The following is a 20,709-nucleotide window of genomic DNA, read 5'->3' as shown; positions in this document are numbered from 1 at the left end:
GCGGTCAGTCTGGCACTGTGGAGATACTCAGTTACTATGGTGATGGGGGCTGCATAAGTACCTAGACAGATAGCTTTAGTAGGGAGATATAAAGAGGAGAGCCTCCCTTTTCAGAGCTCTCCTGCTGCAGCCTTGTGATTCCTTAACAGTAGTAGCTCACTTGGATGAGATCATCATGCACATGTTGCACTACTGGCAACATTTTTAGTGCCTAATCTAAAGCCCAAGGACGCATGGGCAAAGGTTTTGTATATCAGGATGGAGCCAGCATATGTAGACTTGCCCTGTAGTTTTGCATGTGTGAACCCATGGCACATGGAAGCCTCTTCTTTATTTAATTGGTGTGTTGAATTAGAGCGAGTACACACTGAAGTGTGTCATACTCACACTAAGGGTATGTCTACACTACGAAATTAGGTCGAATTTATAGATGTCGGTTTTTTAGAAATCATTTTTATACAGTCAATTGTGTGTGTCCCCACACAAAATGCTCTAAGTGCATTAAGTCGGCGGACTGCATCCACAGTACCGAGGCTAGTGTCGACTTCCGGAGCATTGCACTTTGGGTAGCGGTGGGTAGCTATCCCACAGTTCCCACAGTCTCCGCCGCCCATTGGAATTCTGGGTTGAGATCCCAATGCCTGATGGGGCAAAAACAGTGTCGCGGGTGATTCTGGGTACATGTCAGACCCCCACTCCCTCCATTTCTCCCTCCCTCCCTCCGTGAAAGCAATGGCAGACAATCGTTTCGCACCTTTTTTCAGCCCAGACGCCATGGCACTGGTATCATGGAGCCCGCTCAGATCACCACGGCAATTATGAGCAGTATAACCAGCACAGCATTATCCTGGAGTATATGCAGAACCAGAACCTGCCAAAGCAAAACCAGGCGAGGAGGCGACAGCAGCGCGGTGACGAGAGTGATGAGGAAATAGACATGGACATAGACTTCTCACAAAGTACGGGGCCCGGCAATGTGCACATCATGGTGTTAATGGGGCAGGTTCATGCTGTGGAACGCCAATTCTCGGCCCGGGAAACAAGCACAGACTGGTGGGACTGCATAGTGTTGCAGGTCTGGGATGATTCCCAGTGGCTGCAAAACTTTCGCATGCGTAAGGGCACTTTCGTGGAACTTTGTGACTTGCTTTCCCCTGCCCTGAAGCGCCAGAATACCAAGATGAGAGCAGCCCTCACAGTTGAGAAGCGAGTGGCGATAGCCCTGTGGAAGCTTGCAACGCCAGACAGCTACCGGTCAGTCGGGCATCAATTTGGAGTGGGCAAATCTACTGTGGGGGCTGCTGTGATCCAAGTAGCCAACGCAATCAAAGAGCTGCTGATATCAAGGGTAGTGACTCTGGGAAATGTGCAGGTCATAGTGGATGGCTTTGCTGCAATGGGATTCCCTAACTGTGGTGGGGCGATAGATGGAACCCATATCCCTATCTTGGCACTGGAGCACCAGCCAGTGAGTACATAAACCGAAAGGGGTACTTTTCAATGCTGCTGCAAGCACTGGTGGATCACAAGGGATGTTTCACCAACATCAACATGGGATGGCCGGGAAAGGTACATGACGCTCGCGTCTTCTGGAACTCTGGTCTGTTTCAAAAGCTGCAGGAAGGGACTTTCTTCCCAGACCAGAAAATAACCGTTGGGGATGTTGAAATGCCTATAGTTATCCTTGGGGACCCAGCCTACCCCTTAATGCCAGGGCTCATGAAGTCATACACAGGCAGCCTGGACAGTAGTCAGGACCTGTTCAACTATATTCTGAGCAAGTGCAGAATGGTGGTAGAATGTGCATTTGGACGTTTAAAAGCGCTCTGGCACAGTTTACTGACTCGGATGGACCTCAACGAAACCAATATTCCCATTGTTATTACTGCTTGCTGTGCGCTCCACAATATCTGTGAGAGTAAGGGGGAGACATTTATGGCGGGGTGGGCAGTTGAGGCAAATTGCCTGGCCGCTGATTACGTGCAGCCAGACATCAGGGCGGTTAGAAGAGCACAGCAGGGCGCGATGCGCATCAGAGAAGCTTTGAAAACCAGTTTCATGACTGGCCAGGCTACGGTGTGAAAGTTCTGTTTGTTTCTCCTTGATGAAACCCTCCCCCCTGCACCGGTTCACTCTACTTCCCTGTAAGCTAACCACCCTCCCCTCTCCCCTTCGATCACTGCTTGCAGAGGCAATAAAGTCATTGTTACTTCACATTCATGCATTCTTTATTAATTCATCACACAAATAGGGGGATAACTGCCAAGGTAGCCCAGGAGGGGTGGGGGAGGAGGGAAGCGCCAGGTGGTGTGGGGGAGGAGGCAAGGACAAGGCCACACTGCACTTTAAAACTTTAAAACTTATTGAAGGACAGCCTTTTGTTGCTTGGGCAATCCTCTGGGGTGGAGTGGCTGGGTGGCCGGAGGCCCCCCCACCGCATTCTTGGGCATCTGGCGAGTGAGGAGGCTATGGAACATGGGGAGGAGGGCTGTTGGTTACACAGGGGCTGTAGCGGCGGTCTGTGCTCCTGCTGCCTTTCCTGCAGCTCAATCATATGCTGGAGCATATCAGTTTGATGCTCCAGCAGTCGGAGCATCGACTCTTGCCTTCTGTCAGCAATCTGACGCCACCTATCCTCTTCAGCCCGCCACTTACTCTCTTCAGCCCGCGATTCAGCCCACCACCTCTCCTCGCGTTCATATTGTGCTTTCTTGCACTCTGACATTGTCTGCCTCCACGCATTCTGCTGTGCTCTGTCAGCGTGGGAGGACATCTGTAGCTCCGAGAACATGTCATCCCGAGTAGGTTTTTTTCGCCTTCTAATCTTCGCTAGCCTCTGCAAAGGAGAAACATTTGCAGCTGGTGGGGGAAAAGGGAGATTGGTAGTTAAAAAGACACATTTTAGAGAACAAGAGGATCACTCTTTCCCGTTAAACCTTGCTGTTCACATTACACAGTACATGTGCTTTTGTTACAAGGTCGCATTTTGCCTCTTATTTATATTGAGGGCCTGCCGGTTTGGTGTGAGAGATCACTCACACAGTGCCAGGCAACAGAATTCGGCTTGCAGGCAGCCATGGTAAGCCACAGTCTTTTGGCTTCTTTAACCTTCATAATATGTGGGAATGGTTTCAAACAGCAGCGCCCTCATTTCCCATACCAAGCGGCCGTTGGGTTGACCATTTAAAATGGGTTGGCAATTTAAAAGGAGGGGCTGCGGTTTGCGGGTTAGCATGCAGCACAAACCCAAATAACCCCCCCACATACATGCAATTCTCTGGGATGATCACTTCACCCCTCCCCCCACCGCGTGTCTAACAGCGGGGAACATTTCTGTTCAGCCGCACAGCCAAACAGCCGAGCAGGAACGGGCACCTCTGAATGTCCCCTTAATAAAAGCACCTTATTTCAACCAGGTGACCATGAATGATATCACTCTCCTGAGGATAACACAGAGAGATAAGGAATGGATGTTGTCTGAATACCAGCAAACACTGGGACCATACGCTGCCATGCTTTGTTATGCAATGATTCCAGACTACGTGCTACTGGCCTGGCGTGGTAAAGTGTCCTACCATGACGGACGGAATAAGGCAGCCCTCCCCATAAACCTTTTGCAAAGGCTTTGAGAGTACATCCAGGAGAGCTTTATGGAGATGTCCCTGGAGGATTTCCACTCCATCCCCATACATGTTAACAGACTTTTCCAGTAGCTGTGCTGGCCGCGAATGCCAGGGCAAATTAATCATTAAACGCGCTTTCTTTTAAACCATGTGTAATATTTACAAAGGTACACTCACCAGCGGTCCCTTGTCCGCCCTCAGGGTCCAGGAGCATGCCTTGGGTGGGTTTGGGGGTTACTGGCTCCAGGTCCAGGGTGAAAAACGTACCCTGGCTGTTGGGGAAAACCGGTTTCTCCGCTTCCTTGCTGTGAGCTATCTTCAAGCTATTCATCATCATCTTCCTCATCCCCAAAACCCGCTTCCGTGTTGCGTGATTCTCCATTGACGGAGTCAAAGCACAGGGTTGGGGTAGTGGTGGCTGCACCCCCTAGCATGGCATGCAGCTCAGCGTAGAAGCGGCATGTCTGCGGCTCTGCCCCGGACCTTCCGTTTGCCTCTCTGGTTTTGTGGTAGGCTTGCCTTAGCTCCTTAACTTTCACGCGGCACTGCTGTGCGTCCCTGTTATGGCCTCTGTCCTTCATGCCCTTTGAGACTTTTTCTAATGTTTTGGCATTTCGTTTACTGCAACGGAGTTCAGCTAGCATGGATTCGTCTCCCCATATGGCGAGCAGATCCCGTACCTCCCATTCGGTTCATGCTGGAGCTCTTTTGCGATCCTGGGACTCCATCATGGTCACCTCTGCTGATGAGATCTGCACTCACCTGCACCTTGCCACACTGGCCAAACAGGAAATGAGATTCAAAAGTTCGCGGGCCTTTTCCTGTCTACCTGGCCAGTGCATCTGAGTTGAGAGCGCTGTCCAGAGCGGTCACAATGGAGCACTCTGGGATAGCTCCCGGAGGCCAATACCGTTGAATTGCGTCCACACTACCCCAAATTTGACCCAGCAAGGCCGATTTCAGCGCTATTCCCCTCGTCGGAGGTGGAGTAAAGAAATCGATTTAAAGAGCCCTTTAAGTCGAAAAAAAGGGCTTCGTCATGTGGACGGGTCCAGGCTTAAATCGAGGTAACGCTGCTAAATTCGACCTAAAATCATAGTGTAGACCAGGCCTGATACACCTTAGACAGAAATCTATAGTTCACATGTAAAAACTCCTGTGTTTATAGAATAAATGTGAAGAGCCTTTGGTGGAAGAAAGTTCAGCACCTACAGTGGGTTACAAAATCATTATTTTAGTATCTGAATTATGGTAGAGCCTATAGGCCCTGGCCCAGTTGCACTAGGCTCTGTATAAATATATAACAAAGAGATTCTTCCTGTCCTGAAAAGCTTACAATCTAAGAATACGAGAGACAACAAGTGGATTTAACAGAGCACCAAGAAACAAGAAGATGATACCGGTCTGCATAAGTCAGTTCTTCTTAGAGTGTTGTTTGCTATGGGTATTCACTGTGGATACGCATGCGCTCCATGCACCTGAGACCAAAAGATTCTTCAGTACCAGTGTCCATCAGCCCATGTCTGTGTGTTTTCATGCTCCAAACCAAGGGCATAAGGGACAGCACAAACTGACTGTCTTTCCAGTTCTTTTCTACTGCTTATAGTCCAAGACGGAACTCCTCAGTGTCATAAGCTTTGCTAGCATCTCCTTTCAATCAGGGTTTCCTGCTGTCAATAGTTATTTTTTCCTTCTTATAGTTAGTTTTAGTATCTAGTCAGTTAGGTGGTAGTAGTGTTTTTGTGCCCCTCTCCTCTTCCATTCAGGGCATTTAGCATGCCCAAGCTCCCAGGTTTCAAATCATGTGTGGCTGTCCCCAGGTCTTCATGGTTAGCAATTCCCACAACTCCTGCTTGTATTGCTTTGGGGAGTCTCACATTCCTTCCATGTGTGAGGTCTGTCTCTCCTTCCCTCCTCAAACGTGACTATCCCATGAGTTTCACTCCAAAGACACCTGAAGGAGCTATCCATAAGGCCCCTACCTGCTCCTGGGCTCTCTGACCCCCCATACACTAGTCGGAGTCACCAAGTAGAGCCTGTCTGAACCCAGCACTCTCTAGCTCCAGAACCTCAGTTCCCTGGTCTAACAACTATCAGGCAGAAACAAGAAGAGGGTAAGGACAAACACTCCCATAAAAACGGGAGAAAGTCTCCTCTAAGACTCCTAAAGAGAGGCTGCCTCTCCTACCCCCTTACCCTTCAAGTCTGATGAGACTTCATGCTGCTGATTCAGGGTCTGCCCTGTCAATACTGAGGGCCAAGGCCAATCCAAGGTTACCACCTGTACAGGGAGGTGGGACTGACCCTAGCATCTGCAAAGGAGAGAAGGGAGTGGTCGCTGACTGCACTAATGGTACTACACTACAGAAAGAAGGACTGAGCAGTACCATCACCTGCTGCCCAACCTACGTGTGCAGCGTCAGTGCCTCCTAGGGCCAGAAGCTTCCCATCTGCTAGACCTTATACTATCCTTGATGACCTAACGATTTATATGGACCTGGAGTTGCCAATACTCTTGAAGCCAATAATCAAAGAAGTGCATACACCATCAGTGCACTGCTTGCTGATTCTGTCCACCAGCTGTAGTGCTGAGCATTCTCCACTCTCGGTGCATTATTTGTCATTTCCCTCTACCAGACACCTTACCACCAGATACATGGTACCAGCAGCTCCACTGGTAGAAGTGTAGGAGTCCTCTGATAACCCTAAAGCCAGACCATCATTCTGTGATGCCAGATTAGCCCTGAGTGGGATTTGGGAGCTGCATAGGTACCTTCACACTCTAAACAGTACTCTAAGGCTTGGGACCAATAGTACCCTCCCCATGGGCACTGCCTCCATATCCGAATGAACCTACACACTGTCCCTACTGTGGTGACTGAGACCCTTACTTCAGACCTTATAATCCAAGAGGATCTGAACTAGACTTAGAGCAGGGGTCACATCAGAGGGAAGAGCCACAGTCCCTTCAGGAGCACCGTAAGGAAGAGGAATAGCCCACGCAGCCAGAACTGCTTCATCCATCTGTGGCTTTCTCTTCCTCATTTCCCAATGAGGGAGTGACACTGGCCTTGCTGTTGCCTTTCTGATGATTTCAAGCAATTTCAGGACAACCTCAGTATTCTTTCCAAATCCCCCTAGAGGAAGTTCAGAACCCTTCTCACAAGCTTCTGGACATCCTCCAGTTAGCAGGTCCTAGCAAGGTGGTGTGTCCTGTTAATGAAACCATATTGTAACCTGCCAAAACAGTTTGCCATACTCTCAGCTACCTGTACTCCAACCTCCAAGATGTCAGAAAAAAAAGATATTTTGTTCAGTCTAAGGGGTCATGATTGTTTTTTTCCCACCTTGCAACAAACTCTTTGGCAGTCCAGGCTGCTGCTGAATGCAGCAGATTGAACCAGCATAGGTCAACACTTTCTGACAAGGAAGCCAAGGAACTGGACCTCCTGGGAAGGAAAAGTTTCCCTTCTGCTAACCTACAATTTCACACAGTGAATAATCAGGCACTTGCATCCAAAAATAACTTTGTTAACTATATCAAATGAATAGAGTTTACAAACAAGTTCCTCCAGGCACTCAGGTCTCAATTTTCAAGAAATCATCGATGAAGGCAAGCTCATTGCTAAGTCCTCTTTTCAGGCGTCGCTAGAGGCAGTAGACACAACCTCTCACTCCATGGAGACTTTGGTTGTCATGAAGCAGGCATTGTGGCTTCACTCCTTTGGGTTCTCCAAGGAAGTTCAAGCTACAGTGGAGGACTGGGAAAACAACTGATTGAGTGAAAAGATGGATGAGTTGTCACACATATTTAAAGACTCTCGGGAAACCCTCTGCTCCTTGAGAATATACCTCCTGGCTCCACAATGGAAGTATGTCGCACTTCCTTCCTATAGGCAATGCCCAGTTTTCAATCCTTCTACCAGCAGAGGGACCTATAGACCTCCCAGGAAGTGTCAGAGGGTACACCGAAGCAGACAAAATGCCCCACGGTCACTTCCAACTCACTTCCAACCTTTCGCCAAGAAATCATTTTGATGGGACTTCTCAGAGCTGCCGACCAGTCTCCCCACTGCTGGATATCCCCACCCCTTTTGGTGGCCACCTGGCTCATTTTCACTCAATGTGTCAACACATCATGTTGGACAGATGGACTCTAGATATCATCTCCTCTGGCTTCTCTATAGAATTCCTTGCCATCCTCGCTCCGAAACCTCCTTCCTCAAAAAGCATTGCTTGTGAGTCACTCACAGTTAGTACCCGTTGGAACCACCACTTGAAGAAGAAAGAAAGGTTAATTGCCTATTGTAACTGGAGTTCTTTGCAATATGTGGCCCCTATGGGTATTCCATGTCTCACCCTCCTTCCCCTCTGCTCAGATTCTTTCCTAGAGTGATTCATGGGAGAGAAGGAACTGGAGAGACAGTTGGTCCATGCTTCCCCTTATGCTCTTGGTTTGGAGAATAAGGAGGTGCAGGACACAGGCGCAGACCAATGGACACTGCTATTGAAGAATCTTCACATCTTTGACACATGGAGTGCGTGCGCACCCACAGTGAAAACCCATCGGGACCACTCATCTTGAAGAACCCCAGTTAATATCAGGTAAATAACCTTTCTTTCCCTCACACCAGCTGTGTAACCACTGTCCAGTTTGTTACAGATGTCATGGCACAGGGCAGTTTGTTCTTAAAGGATCATAAAAAAGATAATAATTCTCCCCTTCCCACAAATAGGAAATACACTAAAAGTTCTGCTGTGATATGACAATTACTTCAGCTGTTTATACTTTAAAACTTTTCAACAGTACAGATAATTGTCTTTGACCTTAGCCTTGTAATCACTTTTTTTATTTGTATCACAAAGGTTACTATCTAGCACCCAACTAGCCAAATGAAATGTATGGCTTGATTAAGGATCTCTTTTGTCAGTAATTTGTGCCTAATGTTTTTAGCTTTCCCACGGGCTGTTATAGAAAATGGTAAATCTGGTTTAAATGAAACCTGATACTGTTAATGGTTTAATAGCAGCTGCCACAGGGTTATGGCATTTTTCAACAGATGCTTCTGTTTCTTTTTAAGCGTACACAAAGTCTTAGAATATATTTACATAATTAATGTAAAGTACACCTACATAATGACAATATTTATAGTTTTAAGAGATTTCCTTAAATTATCTCCCCTCTTTTGCCATCATCCAATCATAATTTATAACCTGAAACGGGAAGGTAAATCTCTATATTTTAAAATAATAATAAATATTCCCCCTTTAAAAAAATTCATGACATGTAGCATGACTATATACATGTAGCATTTCTCTTGCTAACATTTCTGTTATTTGTATGAGAAGAGCCCTTCATCACTCCAGAGACTGAGAAAGAAAAAACCCCCAAAACCTAGTAGCTTGCTTGCTGTCTATGCCTATTATCTGGTCTACCATGCAAGCAAGAACAAAGAATCAATGCCAATATGTTTTTAAAAATGAATGGAAGTTGCTGCATCACACGTGTTTAGCTAAATGTCCTTGGATGATACGTCATTTAAATATGTAGAGTGGACCAGGTACACCAACTATTGAACTTCATCTGAGTGAAAAAAGTCATACTAATTTAAAGTATTATGGGCACTATTATTTAGGCAAAGATTTTCAAAAGTTACTGGTGATTTTAGATATCTTCTTTTTTGGGTACCCAACCTGAGATACCTTCAAAGGGCCTGGCTTTCAGAAAGTTCTGAAGATGTGTCACATTGTGCACCCAAAAATTGGGGCACTCAACAACACTGGGCATTCTTGAAAATCTTGTCCTCATCAAAGTATATACAGGTGTACACGGGAGAGAAAGAGGGAACAATGAGCATCTCTCTCTGCCTGGTCTGGAGAGCAGGGGCTGGGTACAATGGGAGTCCTTACACTAAGTCCATACAAGAACTCCACAGAAAAAGTGTTGCCACCACCATTAACCTCCACAAAGGGGGCAGAGATAGGGGGAAGGCACTCAAATACTACAATGATGACTGCTAATATAAAACTCTAATATATATATGAGAGATGGGGCTCGGGCCCCTGTCCTGTATCATTCAGCAGAACTGGTTAGGAACAAAGGGGAGCAGATGATTTACCCTCTTCCAAATTGGTGTGGTTACCTTTTTCCCCTTGCACTCTCCAGAACCCTGGGTAACATCATGTCTCTCAGAGCTTCTGTTGGGGTGCATTACCACCTCTGTACAAAAATAACAGGACATCCATGATGATCCTGAGCCCCTAAAACTGGACAACTGTCAGTGTGTACTGAGCAGCCATACAGATTTCCCAAGACAGCTATTTCAAAAAAAGGATGATCTTGGTAAAACCAGGACAGGTGGCAACCCTATACATGTGACAATACAACTCCTAGGGTTTTTTGTTTCATTTCTTCTAAAATTAATTAAGGGATGTGGTCCTATTTAACAGGAACAGGATCAAACCTTAAATTACTTCAATAGCATGGTAAAAATTGTGGCATAGGATCAGCGTTTCTTTTCTGAACTTGAATTGCTTTACAAAGGAAAAGGATTTAAATATATTTATTACTTCAGGGATATTGCTTCATCCTTGATTTGCAGGTCTTGTCATGGGAACCCAATGCTTTCTGGGGCCCTGGGGCTGAAGTAACCCTTTACATGTCTCCAAGGTGATCAGAACAGATTTGGCTAGCCCATGAAACATTAGAATTGCAATTACCAGTCTGTTGATGGGGTGGGACTTTACTACCCCAAAGTCCTTAATGACTCCTACTCTGGGACTCAGATGCCTCATTAGATGGGCTCTCCATTTTTGTTTGAGGGAGTAGGCTGCAGCTCACTTGCCTACCAATATAATTCCCGTGAGTGGGTTGGGAGGAGTTTATGAATCCACCCTTTAGACTGAGGCAGTCTTTACTTAGTGGATACCATGGAGATGTCAGAATAGATGAATTCTCCAAAGCCACATAGGCCAAGAGCCACACAGAATAGGTCCCTGAAGGGAATTTGAGTAGGCCCTATCAGAGTCCCGCAAGAGAATTAGGGCTTACTTAGATTCAACAGTTGGTTAGTTTTTAAATGTTCTATTGACTCTATTAGCTTGCATTTGATAGTAATGAAAGCTTTTCTATGCTTATTAAAAAAACAGGTAAAAAGCATACAGGAAAACACATATTATTGCATGAATAAAATATACAACACTGCACTTTTGATCAGAGAGATGGTGGAAATCATTCAGATGTGTGACTGAGGTGATCTTCAGTGTGTTACACTAGATCATACGTATGAAGTTTGTTAGACTTAGTCTGAGACAGGGAAACTGTTTCTCTGATCATAACTAATACTTTCTTTCCCTTTATCTTTTGTTAGGTTCTGCCTGCTAGAAAGGAGGTGAAACCAGGCATGATACTCCTCTTTGAACTCTTTCTTCTTCATGAGACCAATACTTACATCGACCGTGCTGTAGGATGGGGCGCTTTTCCTTTATGTGATAATAATTTCAACACTTTACAGGGGAAGTTTAAATGCCCTTTTCTCAGAGGCCATTATGATTCAAAATTTGACCGCTTCAAAAAAATTGAAAATTTGATTTCATTGGATTTAGACCACTGGTTGTGCAACCTCTATTTTCAGGTTTGTAACCTTAGGCCTGCCATACGCCCCTCCTCATGGATTCCAGTTTGCCTTGGACACATTTAAAGTCAGTGTTATCTTAAAGCAGGGTAAAGGGTAATGACAATAACTTGAATACATTTCCAGGAATACGAGTTTATATTGAAGAAGTATCTTTGATAAGGAAGAAAAGGAAATGACACATACTTTTAGAAAATATTAATATTAGGAGCATTGTAAAAAAAGTAACAAAACATTGAAAACTGTTGGATTTGAAAAATCAGATTCATCCTTGATCTTCTGAGCCAGGTTCGAGATCCTGTAGCTGAGAGGTGCTATTGATTCCAGCAACCCATGATTTGCTGAATAGTCCAGAATTAAATGTGAGAGTGGGTGACTGCTAGTGTCTGTGAGCTTTGATGAGATGAGAAGGAGAGCATGAGCTAGGTAAAGGAGGAAATACTGGACGGAGTGGGGGCAATTGTGAAGAAAGAAGTGTTTGGGAGGATGGGAGCTTTCCAGAATCCTAAAGCCAGCCCTGTTAACTTCTAGAGTTTATGGCTGCTCTGCCCTGGAGTTCAGACTACGGGGATGTCAATAGCAGAGGTCACCAAGGGCATGGCTACTCTTGCAGATGTAGAGCGTTGTGAGTTAAACCATTCCTCAGAGACCGCAGCAGGGAAAGCGCTGCAGTGTGTTCACACTGTCAGCTGCAAGCGCACTGGTGTGGCCACATTTGCGGTACTTGCAGTGGCATTGGGAGCAGTGCATTATGGGCAGCTATCCCACAGAGCACCTCTTCCCATTCTGGCACTGTAGCTTGTGGGAAGGGGGCGGGGAGTGCGGGGCATTCTGGATCCTGTCCCAACGCCTCGTGATGCATCGCTTCACATCCCAGCAGGGCCGGTGCTACCATTTAGGCAAACTAGGCAGTTGCCTAGGGTGCCAAGATTTGGGGGCGCCAAAAAGCGGTGCCCCCAATTTTTTTTTACAGCGTTCCTACGCCTCCTCCCCGAGCGCGTGGTCGCCGCTCCACTTCTCCCGCCAGGCTTGCAGCACCAATCAGCTGTTTGGCGCCGCAAGCCTGGGAGGGGAGGAGAATTAGAGTGGGGGCGGCATGCTCGGGGAGGAGGCCGAGTAGAGGTGAGCTGGGGTGGGGAGCTGCTGCACGGCTCCTGGGGGCGGGGGAGCTACCACTTGGGGGGGGGCGCCTCAGGGCGGGGGGGGGGGGGAGCTGCTGCAGGGGCGGGGGGGGGGGGCGCAAGGTGCACCGGCCCTGCATCCCAGCAATCCCTGTGCTTCAGTCCACATTTGATGCTACCTTTCACTGTTTTTTGTACTGTGTGCTCTGTCTTCCCTTTCGGTCTGCGGGAATGGATCCCGAACTGCTGAGGAATATGCTGATGGGTCTCGCCAGCACGTCACGAATTGCAGTCGAGTTACTCCTTAAGCTACAAACTGACAGTGAGGAGTCCTAGGATGATGTCGACTCGCATAACACATACGACACGAGCAATGGCGAAGCCAGGTTTTAGCAGCACAGGGAGTGAACAAATAAAAACAGGCGCCACCCGCCGCGAAGAAAAAAAAAAGAAAAAAAGAAAAAAGAAAAAGAAAACCCCCGACTGACCCGGAGTGGCTGAAGGACCCGCCACCAAAGTGCCGCTGAAGACCCGGAGTGGACTCGGAGCGGCTGAAGGACCCGCCGCCGAAGTGCCACCGAAGACCCGGAGCACCGCTGGGTGAGTAAAGATTAAAGATTAAAAAGGCGACACTTTTCTGCTCAGTGGGAGTGGACGCTCCCCCTGCTCCCCCCCTAGCTGCGCTACTGGACACGAGATTGCTTGTGGCATTCATGGACATGCTCACCACCGTGGAATGCCGCTTTTGGGCTCAGGAAACAAGCACTGAGTGGTGGAATCACATTGTCATGCAAGTCTGGGATGACGAATAGTGGCTGCAGAACTTGCGGATGAGAAAAGCCACTTTCATGGGACTGTGTGCTGAGGTCGCCCCCACCCTGCGGTGCAAGGATACGAGATTGAGAGCTGCCCTGCCAGTGGAGAAGCGGGTGGCTATTGCAATCTGGAAGCTGGCAACTCCAGACAGCTACCAATCAGTCGCTAACCAGTTTGGAATGGGAAAGTCAACCATTGGAATTGTGTTGATGCAAGTTTGCAGGGCCATTAATCGCATCCTGCTCAGAAGAACCATGACTCTGGGTAATGTGCATGACGTTTTGGCTGGCTTTGCACAAATGGGTTTCCCTAACTGCGAAGGGGCGATAGATGGAACGCATATTCCAATTCTGGCACCAGACCACCTAGCCTCCGAGTATGTTAATCGGACGGGGTATTTCTCTATGGTTCACCAGGTGCTTGTGGATCACCATGGGTGTTTCATTGACATTAACGCAGGCTGGTCTGGAAAGGTGCATGATGCACACATCTTTTGGAACACAGGCGTGTTCAGGAAGCTGCAAGCCGGGACTTTCTTCCCAGACCAGATCACTGTAGGGGAAGTCGAAATGCCCATTGTGATCCTTGGAGACCCCACTTACCCTTTAATGCCGTGGCTCATTAAACCCTACACAGGGAGCTTTGACAGCAGCAAGGAGTGGTTCAACAACAGGCTGAGCCGGTGCAGAATGACTGTGGAGTGTGCTTTTGGCCATTTAAAGGGCCGCTGGCACTGTCTGTATGGGAAGCTGGACCTGGCCGATGACAACATCCCCACAGTTATATCCGCGTGCTGTACCCTCCATAACATTTGTGAAGGGAAGGGTGAAAGATTCACTCAGGCATGGACCTCGGAGGTTCAACACCTGGAGGCTGAATTTGAAAGCCAGAGAGCAGGGCTATTAGAGGTGCCCAGCACAGGCCTGCAAGGATTAGGGATGCTTTGAGGGAGCAATTTGAGGCTGAAAGCCAGCACTAATGTTTGGTGCCCTGCACAGGAGTGAAGTGCAGTGGTTCCAATGTTAGTAGGAATCTGTTTGCTACGTATGATGCACTGACTTGCAGTGCCTGTTGCTTTGATGGGCTACGGTGTCTTTTACTTAATGCAATAATAAAGAATGTTTACAAAGCCAAAAAACAGAAAGGGCATGACACATCTATGCTGTGTGGGATGAGGGAAGGAGGTAGGGTGGGGAACGGGACCATCACAGATTTGCGTATGTCCTGTTATCATACTCAGCCTTCCTGCCTGGAGTGCTGTGCAATGAGTGTTGCACTTCAGGCTGGCTACAGTGCATGGTGATGGGGTTGAGTGCAGTGGGTAAGGGTCGTAGTTTGCAGGGCTGGATGGTGAAACTACAGGTGTTGGAGGCAGCTGGTGGCAATAAGAACCCGGATGTTGGGGAAAGTGGGTTGGCGGGACACAAGGAAAGAGTTTTGGGACAAGGGCTTCAGGGGCAGGCGGGCGTGGAAGTGCTCCACCTGCATTGCTACGAGCGCCTGTATCAAGTCCGCTTGGCGCTCCATGACGCTTAGCAGCTGCTCCGTGCTTTGGTGCCGGAGATCCGCATTCTGCTGGCCGACCCTCCTTTCAGTCTTCTGCCACTCCTGCACTTTTTGATTTTCATTAAGGGACTGTTGCATGACTTCATGCAGCATGTCCTCTTTGCTTTTTCTCATCCGCTTCCTGATTCTTTGGAGTCTTTCGGCCGTTGATAACAAGGACGGCTGGGATCTCAAGGTTACATCTGTAAAGCCAAAATGCAGCACTTAACAGAGGCAGCATTGTTCACACCAGACAGAGCAAGTATGATTCGGCCATACTTAAAGGGTACATCTACACTTACCTCCGGGTCCGACGGCAGGCAATCGATGTTCTGGGATCGATTTATCGCGTCTTGTCTAGACGTGATAAATTGATCCCAGATCGATCCCGGAAGTGCTCGCCGTCAACGCTGGTACTCCAGCTCGGCGAGAGGAGTATGCGGCATCGACGGGGGAGCCTGCCTGCAGAGTCTGGTCCCACGGTAAGTTCGGACTAAGGTACTTCGAATTCAGCTACGTTATTAACGTAGCTGAATTTGCGTACCTTAGTCCGAAGTGGGGGGGTAGTGTGGACCAGGCCAAAGACAAGCACAGTGTACACAATAGCAGAAATTGCCCGTCCCAAAGCGAGCACACATAACCCACAGGAGCCCCAAAATAGTGAGTAAGCACAGGGGCAAGGGGACTGATTGTTTCACGGCCATACTGTCCTCTGGGGTTCTGTGCCTTGGGGAGAGCCAACAGCTGCAGGGGGCCCCTATACTGAACACTGTCCCCACATTTTCCACAGGAGTTCGTCCTGGAAGATATCTCGCTGCTGAGGGTGACCTGGGAAGCAAGGGAGGCTTTTCTACTACAATGCGGCTTCTGCCCTGGCCCATATGCAGCTTGCCTGTGTGCAGCAATGGTCCCCCCGCCCCTCACTGCACAGTGCGCGGACATGTTAGCCTTACTGGGACAAGGAGCACAGTAGCTCTGCCAAGGAACCTGCGCAAGCGCATTGCCCAGCTTCTGCATGAGACCTTTGAAGAGATCACTGAGGCCGATTACTGCGATGTGAGAGAGCACATCAACTCCCTATTCCGCATCTAGGCATGCATGCAGCCCTAACTCTCCTGACCCCAAGAGCCTGCACCGAACAACTTCATTCCCAAAATAAAAGCTGCTTACCGGGCACCTCCTCTGGTGTTTGTCCTTCCACAAGCACAGGCCGCTGCGACTAGCTACCTTCCTCCTGGCTTGAGAACAGCTCCTGGCTGCATGCATCTAGGGATCCGGGGTGTCTTCCTCTGCCTCAGCACCCTTGCTCCTGCTTTCCTCCTCCTCCTCCTCCTCCTCCTGCCTTGTTGAACTTGGCTCTGAAGTGTCCATGGTGGTCTTCAGAGTGGAGGTGGGGTCGCCCCCAAGTATTGCGTCCAGATGTTTGTAGAAATGGCAGGTCATGGGGGCAGCACCAGAGCGGCTGTTTGCCTTGTGCGCTTTGCGGTAGGCATTCCGCAGCTCCTTCACTTTAACCCTGCACTGCAGTGCGTCCCGGTCATGGCCCCTTTCCATCACGTCCCTTGATATCTGCCCGAAGGTATCGTAATTCCTATGGCTGGAGCGCAGCTGGGACTGGACAGCTTCCTCCCCCCAACACTGATGAGGTCCAGCACCTCACCATTGCTCCATATTGGGGATCGCCTGGTGCATAGAGGCATGGTCACCTGGAAATATTCACTGAGAGCACTCCACGCCTTGCTGAGCAAACAGGAAGGGGATTTTCAAAATTCCCAGAGAATTTAAAGGGTGGGTCTGACGGTTGGTCACCTGAGGGCAGGGCAGTAGAGTTCAAAGTGATGACCAGAGTGACTAGAACAGGCATTGTGGGACACTTCTGGAGGCCGATCAGAACGCATTAATAGACCAGGGCGTCCACACTGGCGCCGCAGCGCTCCAGCCAGGGCACAGCAAGCGTTATGCTTCTCATGGAGGTGGATTACCAGGAGTGCTCCAGCCGTGGAGTCCTGGAGCTCTACATGCCTTGCCAGTGTGGACGCGTCATGAGTTAGGGTGCCTGGGGCTGCTTTAATGCGCTCTAACTCACAAGTGTAGCCATTCCCAAAGTGCTGTGCTGTTACTCCTCTGAGTGGATACTGCAGATGAGAGCTAAAAGGTTCCTAGTTTGTGTTAACTTAGTCTTCTTGAAACAGCACTTCATTGATGCAAACTGGGACAAGGACTAAGTTTACGAATTAACGTGAACTAGGAACTTTTTACTTTGTGCCTGCAGCGTCCACTCAGGAGAGTTACAGCACAGCACTTTGGTGTGCACTGCTATTCATGCCCCTGTAGAGCAGTGTAGACAAGCCCTAAGAACAGTGTAAGAATAAAGATGTCTTGATTTTGTGGAATGCTGAACCATTCAGATAACAGATTTCTCTTTTACTAGATTATTAAACTACCATGGTATTCAGATGAGCAGAAGACATACGAGACATGTCTCCAGCTCTCACCTGAATTTCTTGCTTATTCAAACATTACTGAGAAGAATGGAGATTCAGACAAGATAAAAATATCTGGACCACAAGATGATGGATTCAGAAGTTCATGTCTACATCCAGGCACTCACTCAAAATGCTCCTTAGCATCTTTTCAAGGTTGGTTAGCCATTACTTTTCTTGCTAAATTAGTATCACCCAGAAATCTTCTCGTCAGGTAATATAGATCAGTATGTATTATAGGTGGCACTGCAGCAACCCCTATAATTGTGGCTCAGGGGGCAGTTTGGGCTGACCCCCTGGGTCTGAGCCCAGAAGGCTGGGTCTGAGTCTCCACCAAAGCCACAACATCCATCCTGCTACTGTTTGCACACTAGCTCAATAGCGCTGACATGAGTCTGTCTACCTGGGCTGCAAGGCTTGCTCCCAGCTGCAGTGTAGACAGACCCATTAAGTCTTCTGAAGCAGCCTCACTGACCATAAAAACTTAAGAATGGCTATACTGGTTCAGACCAAAGGTCCACCTAGCTCAGTATCCTGTCTTCCAACAGTGGCCAATACCAGGTGCTTCAGAGGGAATGAACAGAACAGGCAAGCATCAAGTGATCCATCTCCTGTCATCCACACCCAGCTCCTGGCAGACAGAGACTAAGGACACTCATAGCATGGGGTTGAATCCCTGACCATCCTGGCTAATACCCTTTGATGGACCTATCCTCCATGAAGTTATCTAGTTCTTTTTTGACCAGACAGCAGACTTTCCTGATGGTGCCCCACCCAAATAGATCCTGCTCCTCCTCCATAAAGACAAGCACGAGAAGGGTGCCAAAGCACTCTGCTGTGTGGCTGATTTTCTATGTAAGCACGTGGGAGGTGGCTGCAGAGATCAAAGATCATCTTCTTCTTTTGGCAGGCAGGCACTTCCCTGTGTCGCCTCCGTTAATTAGCTGGAGGCTGCAGCTCAACAATAGCTTGTGCTTTCTGTTAGTGTCTTGTGTGTATCTTAATCATTAAAGAGTTTGGTTCTTGAACACAAAGTTGCCTTAGTTGTTTGAGAACAGAAAAAAAAGTGTGGGAAGTTGGAAGACTTGGGTGCAGGACAGGGAGGAAGTCGGGAGTCGGAAAAGATGACAACCTGCATATAAGCCAGAGTCAATTTGTGCAGAATACCAAGAGGTTTAGATTTGAAGAGTGAGGTGAAAAGAAGCCAGTAGGAGCATTTGAGGAAGCAGCTGACATGGAGCAATGGGCAAGGAAGATGAGTTTTGCAGGATAGTTGCCAACTATTATTATTGGGCCACTTTAGAGCCCAGCAGAACTTGTACTGTGGCCCCCATAGGCATTTATATGGCCTGTGGTATCTGCAGCTGAGAGTGCTTAGACTTATACTAAGTAGGGGAGTAAGACCTCTTCACATAATACATATGCAGTTGCCACCTTCCAGAGGCAGACACCTACTCAAGTATGGCATTTGGGTGCGGTATCCAAGATGTACTGCCCCAAGTAATTTATAATTTAGCAAGTAAACCTAGAGATTGGCAAATAATTAACAAACCAAGATCATCCCCACCATTATTATTTCTTCATCTCATGTACATACACACACTGAAAAAAATGTGCAAGTGGCCAGGTGCCATCACCAGAAACATGCGTGCGCACACACACACACACACACAAAATGTGTCACAAGCATATCAAAAAAGTTTTGAATGATGTAAGTTTTGAGAACTACAGAGTAGCATTAGTGCATGTGCTGTTCCGTACATAGATCTCTGAAGCAGGCTGATAAGCTGATTGTGGGAGAGCTGTATTCTCCAGCCTGTGTAGATTTACACAACCACAATCTCTAGGAATAATTTTCTACATTGTTTATATTTATTTATTTTTCTTGGAGCCTTCTTTAAAGATATTATTAGCTGTTAATAACCCCCATGGGTTTGTTTTCTAATGTATCTGTGCAGTGCTACAGTATGCTGTTTCTGCTGGTGATATGTTGCTAAGAGATTTAATAATGGGTAAACAAACACAACATGTGGTAATCCATTTCAAATTAAAAGTTTATTAAATGCTAGCTTGATGACTTTCTGGCTATTTACAATTAAAGGAGCAAACCTTAGGGAACTGGAGATCACGTGGTGAAAATCATGACTCCAACATTTCCAACAGAAAAATGTGTTTATGATCTGCGGCAAGCTGTCGCACATTGATATGCGCTATAAATACAGTATTATATCTGTTAAGCTGCAAAGAGCTATGTTCAAGTGACATGAAGGTTGAGACACAAGCCAGAAAAAGCGAGAACATTCTAAATGTAAGACCAATGCTCTGTCTTTAACTCACTCCACTGTGGTAGTCTAAATAGTGAGTGATCTTACAAAGCTGTACCATATGTGCTGCTGCAATATATAAACAAAATAGGGCAGGTTAAGAGAAGGCATTTTATCCTTAATGCTGATTTTTTTCTTGCTTTTAGAAAGTAAAGTCAAAAACCTTCACATCACTGCCACTAGCTGAGGGCTACGTTGTGCTTATTTTAAGCACAGTCATGTATTGAGGTTTGTGCATGGGGGAGCTCAGGTGCGGGGGATTGCACTTCAGGGAATGACAATTCTTCCCAGAGCTCCCTTGGGTGCATAGGGTGTTTACTGGCTACACTGTGCTAATGACTCCACCGGTGCGTCCCTCCATCCTGTTTCACAGACCGGTGTGGAGGGGTGATAGTGCTACTGCCCTGCCTTCTCCCTACCCCTTTTGGGTTCTGGTCATTGTTCGGAGTCGCAGAGGAAGCAGACTCTCTGCTCCCATGAGTTTTAAGTATTGCCTTGTTGAGAAAAGTTCTTGCCACTGTTTGCTTTATACTGTTTGGCATCTTGCCTTCCCAAAGGGAAGCATTAAGAATCTCTGTCAAAAATGGACCAAAAACCACTCCAGGGGCTTTCATTAGCCATGAAGGGCATGTGTTTGTTGTACATAATGGAGGATGACCACAGCTCTTTTAGCAAAACTTCACCTAGGAAAATTGGATTAAACTGCCAGCAAAGTTGGTGCACTTATCCCCTCCCGCTCTGAAGCCTCTCTTTCAGAATTGGCCTAACTGGCCTTGTTCTGACTGACTTATTCTTCTAAATAGATTAAAACTTCTTCATAGATGAGAATCTCCATAGAAAATGATACATTAGGCACAAACAGAACATCATCTTTCAGAGCCCATTCTGACTCACATCGAAGTCAATAGCGAGACTCCCAATGATTTCAATGGCAGTAGGGGCTTTGGTTTGTGAAAAAGACCTTCTTAACTCATTCGTGCTTAAAGGTGTCCCATGAGGGGCAGATCTTTCACCCTCACTAAAGTAATATAATATTTTAAGGGTTATATGAGTCATTTTTGTATTTGTTCTCAAGCTCACGCACGTTTTGATCTTTGACTCAAACTCAGGTCGGTAATTTCACTGTGCATTTGTTATGACATAAACAGCACTCTTTCAGATGT

General features: G+C 47.4%; 1 protein-coding gene across 1 annotated transcript in view; it reads left to right on the top strand.

Moving 5' to 3' along the window:
- The window catches only part of OFCC1 (orofacial cleft 1 candidate 1), a gene marked incomplete at its 5' end in the record, with an annotated part of 249,367 nt that overhangs the window by 68,357 nt on the left and 160,301 nt on the right, over nucleotides 1–20,709 (top strand). The window contains 2 exons of the mRNA XM_026647306.1: nucleotides 10,994–11,257; nucleotides 17,171–17,378. Of these exons, the coding sequence (XP_026503091.1) occupies nucleotides 10,994–11,257; nucleotides 17,171–17,378 (472 nt within the window). The remainder of the gene's footprint in view (nucleotides 1–10,993; nucleotides 11,258–17,170; nucleotides 17,379–20,709) is intronic.

Source organism: Terrapene carolina, unplaced genomic scaffold (assembly GCF_002925995.2).
Source record: "Terrapene carolina triunguis isolate 2854851 unplaced genomic scaffold, T_m_triunguis-2.0 Scaffold58, whole genome shotgun sequence".
NCBI lineage: Eukaryota > Metazoa > Chordata > Testudines > Emydidae > Terrapene > Terrapene triunguis.
The sequence above is the reverse complement of the archived record's forward strand: the minus strand, read 5'-3'. Positions and strand labels throughout refer to the sequence as shown.